Source organism: Oreochromis aureus, linkage group 15 (assembly GCF_013358895.1).
Source record: "Oreochromis aureus strain Israel breed Guangdong linkage group 15, ZZ_aureus, whole genome shotgun sequence".
NCBI classification, from domain to species: domain Eukaryota; kingdom Metazoa; phylum Chordata; class Actinopteri; order Cichliformes; family Cichlidae; genus Oreochromis; species Oreochromis aureus.
The window spans coordinates 9,841,039-9,851,252 of NC_052956.1; the positions used below are offsets into that span (position 1 = coordinate 9,841,039).

General features: G+C 39.5%; 1 protein-coding gene across 1 annotated transcript; it reads left to right on the top strand.

Moving 5' to 3' along the window:
- Positions 1–4,716: 4,716 nt before the first annotated feature.
- On the top strand, positions 4,717–9,810 carry LOC116310787 (visual system homeobox 2-like). The gene is made up of 5 exons (XM_031727702.2): positions 4,717–5,200; positions 5,696–5,783; positions 6,422–6,545; positions 8,255–8,435; positions 9,107–9,810. The coding sequence occupies exons 1-5, from the start codon at positions 4,768–4,770 to the stop codon at positions 9,433–9,435; spliced, it is 1,155 nt and encodes a 384-aa protein (XP_031583562.1). The 5' UTR covers positions 4,717–4,767; the 3' UTR covers positions 9,436–9,810.
- Positions 9,811–10,214: the final 404 nt, after the last annotated feature.

The following is a 10,214-nucleotide window of genomic DNA, read 5'->3' on the forward strand; positions in this document are numbered from 1 at the left end:
CATGTGAATCACAAAAAGACAATTAGGGGCTTATTAGGGTCTTGGGGCAATGCAACTCACGGGGCGTCCGCTTGCCGGTTTGCCCCCAGTTTTGAGCCACTGCCATAGCTGAAAACAGTCAGGGGCATTGTCTCACCTAATTACACTAAATGGGCCCCTTTTTGTGCTGCTGCTGCTGCCATGCCTGTCTAGTTCCCTTCACCTGCCTAACTGCTAGTCCCTGTCTACTGTGGACATGTGCTAATTAGACAAGAAATGGGCCCAAGTAATTATGTCAATTCTTGTTAGGAGCAGCCACAATGTGTAATGTTATTTTGTCAAGAAACTTTTGGTGTTGGGGGGGTTCTCTCCCACGTTTCTCATAGTGTTTTCCTCATTACGCCAATAACACATCTGCACATGCAACAGGGGAATGCGGCACACTCGGCAAGTCCCCGACAAACTTCAGAGCGTAAATAGATGCACTCATACAGAAATGGAGACTATAGAATGGCAATAGCATGAAGTTATTGCCCTAATTAATGCTTTGTGCCCACAGAGCAAACTGTTGATTCACTGGTGCCACATTGTTAGGACTGTGAGAGCTTTTTTGTCTTCTTTGCTCTAATGGGATGTTTTGATCAACGGCTGTTTGGTGACCCAGCTCCTCTTCTTAAATGCCAAGCTCTGGGAAATGGCAATTAGCTAGATTAGTAGAGCCATTTCTGGAGTCTCAAACATAGACAAAGATCAGACAGGGGCAGATGAAACTCTAACATGACAAAACAAACCATGCCTGATCTTTATATATATAAATTACAGTAAATTTAACTGGTGTAGGGTTATATTAAAGTATTTGTTTTTGTATTTGTGTTTCTTTGCAGCAATGTTGAGTATAGACAGAGAACTGAGCTGCATGTCACCCAACAACATTCAGTCCTGACTTTTATTTATAACCAAATCATTACTTGTCATTGTACATAGATATTTTCACAGTTTTAATTAGTGTCTGCAAAATTATCTCAGTAGAATTACAGCATATTATTGCTTTAGTCCTTTCAGGGATCGGAGATACAGATATGAGAAAAAAAAAAACTACATTTGAAGGGATTACAAGTATCAGTGTGCAGTCAACTAAACTGTCAAGTCAACTGGGACACTTTTTAGTTAGTCAATTGGGATATTGAGGAAAACCCTATATGTAACATTAAGCTATGTTCATGCAGTTTCTTTTTGATAATTTTGTGTTGTATTGATATAATAAAATGTATTTATTCAGGCCCTAAAGTTTTTTCAAACATCAGTTGTTGCACATTTTTTGAGATACAAAGGGTTCAAATAAAATGGGATATTAAACTGCAAAGTGTAAACAAAACATTTGATTACTTTAATTTGAGAACATAATGTAATAATACATTTGCATAGCATTAAATTATTAGAACAGTAGTATACGCCACTCTGTTGCTAGAAAGCAGACATTTGTCTGTGTCAGTGTCTCCCCGTACTCAACTAAAGTTTCTCTCATCTTCTCCTCTACCTTCTCTTTCTTTTCTTTTTTCTTTTCTTTTCAGCATGCTGTCTGGATGATAACAATTATAAAATCTATCACTCAAAATGCCTCGTTTATTCTCTCCTTTTTCAGCGAGCGTCAGCTAAATAGCAGTCTGTGCGCTACATGTTATTATGAAAAATTGTATCCACTACTGAAAAAATAATAATTTATCCATTTATCAGTGCTGGGAAACAGCTTCCATACGTTAGTGAGTGTTTTTTGCATATTTGTGAACGTTTACATACACGTATAAATACTAACATGCGCAAGTATACATAATAAAGTACACATAAACACAGATCACAGGCAAATGCACTTAGAAGGCAAAATGTGGGAAAAGTATGCAACACATGCAATAATAAAATCTAATATTAATACCAGTATTTTCAGAAGAAACCATCTGGAATAACTGTTAAGATTCAGCTCAGGATGTGGCCCATTTTAAGTAACATTTATTGACTATTTTATCTAACACATTAAGGCAAACTTGATTAACAGCTAAAAATACTTTTTCATAAAAAGCTGGTTTATTTTAAAGATATCACAAAACAGATTTTGACTCATTATTTAGGAATGTTCTTTTTTTAATTGGCTCAACCTTGTTGATGACAGTAAGATTAGGCCTGCCATGCATTTTGTTTCACATTTTGTAATTAAATTGGTGTGAATGTCAGTATTTTAACCCAGATTGTGGCAAATGAGGTGGGAAACATCTTTTTTTAAATTCTTTTTTAAAAATTGAGATATTATTGTAACACAACTAAAATTATTTAAAATAACAGAACAAATTAATATCAGAGAAAAAGACAAAATAATAATAATAATAATAATAATAATAGTAATATTTTTTTTTATTATTATTATTATTTTTACCAAAAAACGTCAAAAAATAATAATAATTTCGTCATAACACTTAATCTGCTTGCAGGTCTATTCCAAACTACTAAGTTTTTTTGTGTGTCTTATTTCTCTTTTTGAATCAATTAGAGATGTACTGTAATGATACAGCAAATGTCTGTCTATCTGCTGTGTGTGTGCGCGCGTGTGCGTGTGTGTGTGAGTGTGTGAGAGAGAGAGAGAGAGAGAGAGAGAGAGAGAAACTTTATTACCACGGCTATTTGGTATGGCATTGATCTCTTTATTCACCTCTAATGAATTGTCTGAGTCGCTGGAGGTAATCTCATTTTCACTGTTCTCTTCTCTCTCTACTTTTTTAAGATATTTGGGTCATTTTAAAAATTTTAAACATTGTGCCTCAAACTAAATAAAAAGGTGATATAGTCCAGAGTCCTGATATTATCAGGTCTTTCTCTTTGGTTGCAGGGTGACGCGCAGCGTTAAAACCTGACGCTCTGGGCGACGACAGTGAGCCAATAATCGGCTTGATCGGGTTGATGCCACATCTCGAGATCACATTACCGATTACCAACCAACCAACAATAACCGACAGCAAACCTGGGGTTGACCGTCAATGACTGCCTGACGCACTGGTGCCAAACAGTCCCACAGGAACCACCTATTTATTTATTTATTCATCACCACATGTCCCATTGACAATACCGCATCTCCGCAACGCGTCCACTCATCTCCATAAACTCTCCTCGGCGTAATTGTCCGCCCAGATGTCCGAAAGTGTGCCTCAAATTATCTCCGAACGACTGAAACGCGGCAATAATTGAATAATAGCTGATTAGAGCAGATTAGGTTCGAGGAGGGAAAAGAGGGGAAAATGGGACTATTTTCATTCCATTTCACAACTCACTGGCTTTGGATTTGATCTGAGGTTTATTCTGTGACAAATGAAGGGAAGCTGCAGAAGATTTCCCCTGACGTCCTAAAGACCTCTTCCGTTTGCTCTCACTTTCGAAATCGGATTAACCCACTGAAACACTGCACAACCTTTCAGCCGCGGGTTTGTGATATCAGACCTCAAGCTAAAACAAACAAAAAAAAGACACTTGAATCTCAGGGGTGGGTGTTGTTGGGAAACAATCTGTTGCTGTATTGTGCGCTGGCGTTTGGTCCGCTGTTTGTCTCGTTTATAATTGCCACCCGGGTGTGTCCTAAATACCCCCGAACTGGGACAGTGTATTCTTTATCATGTGGCTCTCCACAGAAGAAAAAAAGGGGAGGGGGGGCTTAATAACCTATCAACAGATGCGCAGACCGCTACCAAAGACAAAACGTTTAGTGCGCAACCCTAATTAGAATATGCAAATCACCGTGTGAGTTATGTAGGACGCTTGGAGCTGCTAACGGATCAATCAGAGAAGGAGATGAATTAATTGATTAATTGATAGGAGGTGTTGACCAGATGTGAGTGTATGAGCCCTTCCTTAAATTTGACCTATGAAAGATTTCCTTTTTTCCTTCCTTTTGTTCTTTATATCAAAGAGAATTGGTCCCTCTATTTATTATTGGCATAATTCATGAGAAAGCATGGCTGTTATTAAGATGAATTTGCACGTCAGAACAACTATTTCATAGAATGATTATTTCGCGTCTTTAACGGACGAATTAACTCATTATGGCCTCCTTTGTGAAATGTAGTGTTTATCGATTAATAAAGCTTTTAGGGCCTTCAAAATACCTTTATTGTTCTAAGAAAACAAACACGAATATCGGGACTACATTACGCACAATTTTATCCAGGTTTAAGTTACATTAAATTATATTCATATATATTCTTTTTTTCTTTGTTTGTTATTTAGTTACTTTGCCAGTAATTTTCAATACTGACATCGTTTCCCCACAAATTATGCTGATTTCCTGGACTTGATGGGTTAATCCGGCTGTTTAAACTCAATGAGTCGGATCAGATGATCACACACAGAAATGCCAAGAGCTGCAGTGAAAGTAAGCCTTATTCTCGATGTAAGACAGGGGGAAAAGAGTATACGCTGTCATTTCAAACCCAAAGTTTTTTCCGATGAGGGTCTATAAAGCAGCTCCTTAAACTGTAGTAGTGATTGATCATCACCAGCCGGAGTCTAGTAGCTGTTTTACAGAAAATCCATCAGTGTCCGAAAATATATTCCGTATGTGCGCTAATAAAGCTCCGGAGAAACCACAAACTTAGTATGCAGTCTCTCCTCTCTTGTGATTGGCTGCCGCCTGTTGAATAAAAAGAGCAGTGGAGCTAAAGAGAGAGCATCACATTGCGGACTGCACCGGGGACTCTAGCTTTTTTTCTTTCTTTTCTTTTTTTTGGAGGGAGCGGAACTAAAAGTGGGATCATGACGGGGAAGGAGGGAGCAGTGCTTTCAGACTCGGAGAATAAACAGAAATCAGCTTCACAGACTTGCGTGAGCCACGGGGGAGCCCACCAACAGCCGCCTGCAACCTGGAAGATGGCTCCCACTGCACAGCGGCGCACCGGCTTTGGGATCCAGGAGCTGCTCGGCCTAAACATGGAGCCGCCGGCGGCACCGAGGCGGCCGCTGGAAGCTCTGCCGCACAGGGCGCACATTCTGGCCGCCAGGTCAGCCCTGGGACATGGAGGCCTCGGGGTCGGCGTAAGTTTACTGCGACCGGAGGGAATACACTCGTTTTACAGCCAGCCTGCTTTTCTGGAGGTGCTGTCAGAGGCGCAAAATGTGCACCTGCAGCCTCTGCACAGGACAACGCGCGTGGACTCGGAAATGGACGCGCAGCACTCCACCAGCTCCGGTGAGACTTCATGTCGCTGAAGCACGAGGATAGTTTCAGTCAGTCGGAGTGTTTGTAATATTTAAGTTTATGTGAAGATTAAAATGTCATGTCAAATCCCCGAACCAACGTGAGGCAACAGGGAAAAAATGTCTCACTAAAAGCAAATGAGAAAAAGAAGAAATGAGAAGTTGTGTTGAAAATGCGCAAGTTAGGGTCGAACAGAAAAGGCCTTCGTATTTCTATTTATTAATTTATTAAAATATTCATAAAATAGTTTTTTAAATGGCTGTTTTAATTCCAGGTGTGATGTGACACATTTTCAATTTTCTATTATAATATCTGTGTTGTTTTTATATTTATTTATCATTTATCATCAAAGAAGATGAATATGATTATTTAAATAAATAATCGGCTCCAGTTTGTTATTATTATTAGTAGTAGTAGTAGCAGCAGTAGTAGTATTGTTATCAGTAATAATATTTTTTAACCTTTAACCTTTAAAATCGTCCACAGATTCTGATGACATGAGCTCCTCCGGCGATCAGAAATTCTCCAAATCATCTATGGGTCAGAGCAAGAAACGAAAGAAAAGACGACACAGGTAAAACAAAAACAAACAAACAAACAAAAAAAACCCGAAAGAAATATTAGGTCATTATTTGTCGGTTTGGCCTTAAGGACACAGTGACTGTCATATATGATCGGTGAAGTTCACGTGAGCGTACGGTGTTTCATTTAACGCGGTATTTAGCGTAAGAATAAGGAGATTTTCTGATTTCCTTCTGGATTTTCTTTTTGACTTTTCTTTTTAACTTGTTCTTGTTGCTTTTTTCTTTATACAAAATATGAAGAATATATATTTTTATTTTCGTTTTGGGGGGTTTTCTGCATTTATATTTTTTTTTTCACAAGACACAAGATATATTCATACGATTTATAGGTGATTAAATCTGAAGTCACCGGGAACATTTTCTGCCTATATATTGCCTTAGAAATGTAACAAAGCTGATGTCAACTAAAAATAATAAAATACTTTATTATGATATTTTTTCATAAAAAGATATTTCCTGAAAAATAAAAACCAGGTGAAATGAATGAACAGGCACAAGTAAAGCCATCATCACTAATAAGACTGAAAGCATTTAAAATATGAGACTGGATTTAATTACTTATACTAATTGATTTTAAAAAGACTAAAAAAGGCATCCAATCGTTTTTGGTCTTTTATTTTTCCTGCAGAACAATTTTCACATCCTATCAGCTGGAGGAGCTGGAGAAAGCTTTTAATGAGGCTCACTATCCAGACGTCTATGCCAGAGAAATGCTCTCCATGAAGACTGAGCTACCGGAGGACAGAATACAGGTGGGATCATGTCTCTGCGTGGAAGCAGAAATCCACACTCTGATATCTTAAATTTTCCACATGAAGATGTTTTCATCAGCTAACATCTTGATGTCTTTGACATCAAAATGTGGGCAGGTGATTCAGATATTTGGTGCAATATGAACACCACCTCAGAGGCGACATCTTCAGTCACTAAAGCAGACAGAAAGAGCCAGCAGTCACCTGCTCCATCATCATCTTCACAAGGTCTTCACATTAGCAGCACTTCACCTTCACACTGTAATTAGTTAATAGAGGAGAACTTATCACGTCTCTTCCTGGGAGAGGCAGGCCGCAGCCCTGAAATGAAATGATAACTACATAGAAATTAATTAGCAGAGGTCAGCGGCTGAGCAGGGGCCAGCGCCCGGCTGCTACGAGCATTTTAATTTCCCGTGATATTTGAGCGCCTGTCTCCCATCGACCGGGCCTGGAAATTAACTTATTTTTCAATCAGCCTCTTTGCCCCCCTCGGGTCACCTCGCAGGAAGCAAAGACACACACGCTGTCATGCACACTCACACTGCTGCTGTCAAAAAGCATGATTGCTCATCTGGGGCCCATCTTTTTATGAGATGGAGGTTATCGTCAGATCTACCTGAATAGCTTTCCAGGCCCGGCTTTCATCGTTTTTAATTCCAGGTCTGCAAAACGCATGCACGCACACACACACACACGCGTGCTCATGTCCACACACACACTGGCGCACGCACTCCACACACCATTTCTTACAATCTCATCCTGCATCCACGGCCATTTTAGGATGCTCATTTTTCCCCCTGTTTTCCTCATCCATATTCACAAGCAGGCTGAGATGATTACACGGTCTGGCCTGGTGGAAATCAATTTAGGCACCTGAAACAGAAACACACACACACACACACACACACTGGATATGCACACATTTGTACAGAAAATAAAAGTCCAGTTTGTGTGTTTAGACTCATATATTGCAACATGTGCATGTGTAAAAGAAAACATTTTTAAGAGGATGTTTTTTAAGCCTCATTCCAATCTGCCATTCATATCCCAGTGCAACAAATAAAAGCTTACTGCACTCTGATGTGCATTGTATAATAAAGAGTTTAAAAGCTGCAAAATGTAGAAATTAAAGGAAGATGACTGTTTCAAATTTTTTCAGAGCTCAGGACAATGTTTAATTTTCCATTGCACAATAATATTTGTCATTTCTGCAGAATGTCTCCAAATGTGTTTCCACATGTTAATTGCACGCTAGACAATATTTTCCACTTCTGATATCACATGTTCTGCTCCCACATGCATAAACAGCCTTTATAACAGGGGTGTCAAACATAAGGGCCATGGGCTAGAATCAGCCCGCCAAAGAAATATGTGAAGGACATAAATTTTAGACTTTTAACTCTATTTTCATACACTTTACAGCTTTTCCTACTGAAAAAGACCTCCTCCGAGACCATTCATACTACAACAAAGTAAATAAGTAATAGATAAACCATGAAATGACAGAAAGTTCCTGTATTTTAATGTCTAGTCTGGAAATGTATGATTAAAAACCAAAAAAATTCCATCAAAAATTGCCATTGAATAATTAGAGAAGAGTCTGTGTGATAAGCTAACAGAATTTTTTGTAATTTTACATAAAAAAAAAAATCTCAGGGATTACATGTGTGATAAAACGTCCTCACCACTTAAAATCATCTGTCCAGGTGTGGTTTCAAAACCGTCGGGCCAAATGGAGAAAAAGGGAGAAGTGCTGGGGGCGCAGCAGTGTGATGGCAGAGTACGGCCTGTACGGAGCCATGGTCCGCCATTCCATCCCGCTGCCCGAGTCCATCCTCAAGTCAGCCAAGGAGGGCAGCACAGACTCTTATGCGCCGTGGTTACTGGGTGAGTCCCATGGGTACCACATGTCAAACGCCTTCCTCACAACTCTTATTAATTATGAATCATCCTCCATCATTTGATATGCATTTTAAAAAAATACACATCAGAAGCACATTTTGCAGAAATCTGCAAACACTCTCCTTTCTTTGACTGACAAATCAAATGCTAAACAATTAAAGCAATCTTCTTTTATTTTGGTTAATTCCACTTTTAAGTTATCTGTCCAAAAAAAAGTCTCTTAATGCAAAAAGAAAAAAAAACCTAAATATTTGTGGACTGCGTTTGAGATTGAGTTGTGTCCTATGAGGACGGGGGTTAGCTTGCCTGAAATCAGGAGCCAATAAAGGCCTCAGCATGTCATTAAAAGGTAGAAGTCAATACAGTGATAATCCTACTTCATCAGGGCAGATTAGACCAGATCTCCTCTCTCACCTCGTGTCAATTGATTAGTTTAAATCAATTACGTAACTCTAATTGAATAATAGGTTCTGTTTGCCAATCAATCCCCTATGTATGGATCATTCTTTAACACTCCTTTTTTTACTTCACTGTCAAACATCTCAGTACGTTCGTTAAACCTCATTTGAACACACAGAAATCATCACAACAGGAAAGCTCTTTCATCTGTGACTTCTCCGGTCTCTTCTTTAAAAAAATACTGTTTTCCTGTCCAGGTATGCACAAGAAGTCTCTTGAAAATATCCACACGTCTCCAGGAAAAGCCCACGGCCTGACACCGCCACCAGCTTCACCGGCACAGGAGAAATCGGGGGATAAAGTGATAGAGGAGGATAAGCCGAAGCAGAATAAAGACACCGGTTCACCGATTTCTAAAGAGGAACTGAGGGAGAACAGTATTGCTGCGCTGCGAGCGAAGGCGCTGGAGCACAGCGCTAAGATGCTCGGGACAGTTTCTGACAGAACAAACATTCACATAACTCGTAAAGAGGAGGCCGAGGAGGAGTTGACGGAGAAGGAAACGGCGAAAGTGAGGAGCAACTGAAAGAGGCTACGGGATGCGCTCTGCAGAGTGGCAGTTCTAATGTTTAGAGGCGGCAGTCTTGTTGTGTTGGTTAAACTGAATCTTGATGCACGCGGAGTCACTTTGTGTTATCATACATTCCCTTAGGTTTATGTCTGAAATCAAGTCTTTAGCTCTGCTGACTGATTGAGCTTCAATAACTCAAATGTTGTAATGTTTGTACAGCTAACCAAAAATGCACAACACATTTGTGCATGTCTTCTCCTGCAGCTGATGAGGAAGGGAAGGGAGGAGCACAGAAATGTTTTCTTGCAATTATCAAAGATATTCCGGATAAAAAAACATATTTATTTGAATTCATAATGGCAGGTGGCAAATTAAAAGTAAAAACCTGACCTCCCCACATCCACAGTGAGAGGATCGAGTGGCTTTGATGTTGTTATTGTGCTGTTGTGACATGGTTTGGATTCACTTGTCCCCTTTAGATGGAAAGCTTGTTGGAAATCAATGCAAAGTTGATCTGAGCGATCGTTTTCATGCTACGATGAAACGTTTCTGTCCTACTGGACGACATCGCCTCTGTCCATACAGGACACGAGGGATCGTGATTGATTATTCGAAAGTAAAATCATGTTAATTGTGAGATACCTGTATAGCCGTAAAGCAGTGGCAGGTTTTGTTTTGTCTAAACCAAATGAGGGAATATATTTTTGAAGAATGCTCTTCGATCACTGCAGTGGAGCTCAATCAATCCTACGACACGCTGAACTTCTCTGGCAGCACATTACCTTTTTCAAAAA

Excerpts from the sequence above, each read along its gene's own strand:
- LOC116310787 (XM_031727702.2), top strand. The coding sequence starts at position 4,768 with ATGACGGGGAAGGAGGGAGCAGTGCTTTCAGACTCGGAGAATAAACAG. Across the intron at positions 5,784-6,421 it reads CGAAAGAAAAGACGACACAG|AACAATTTTCACATCCTATC; the intron begins GTAAAACAAAAA and ends TTTTTCCTGCAG. Across the intron at positions 8,436-9,106 it reads TTATGCGCCGTGGTTACTGG|GTATGCACAAGAAGTCTCTT; the intron begins GTGAGTCCCATG and ends TTTCCTGTCCAG.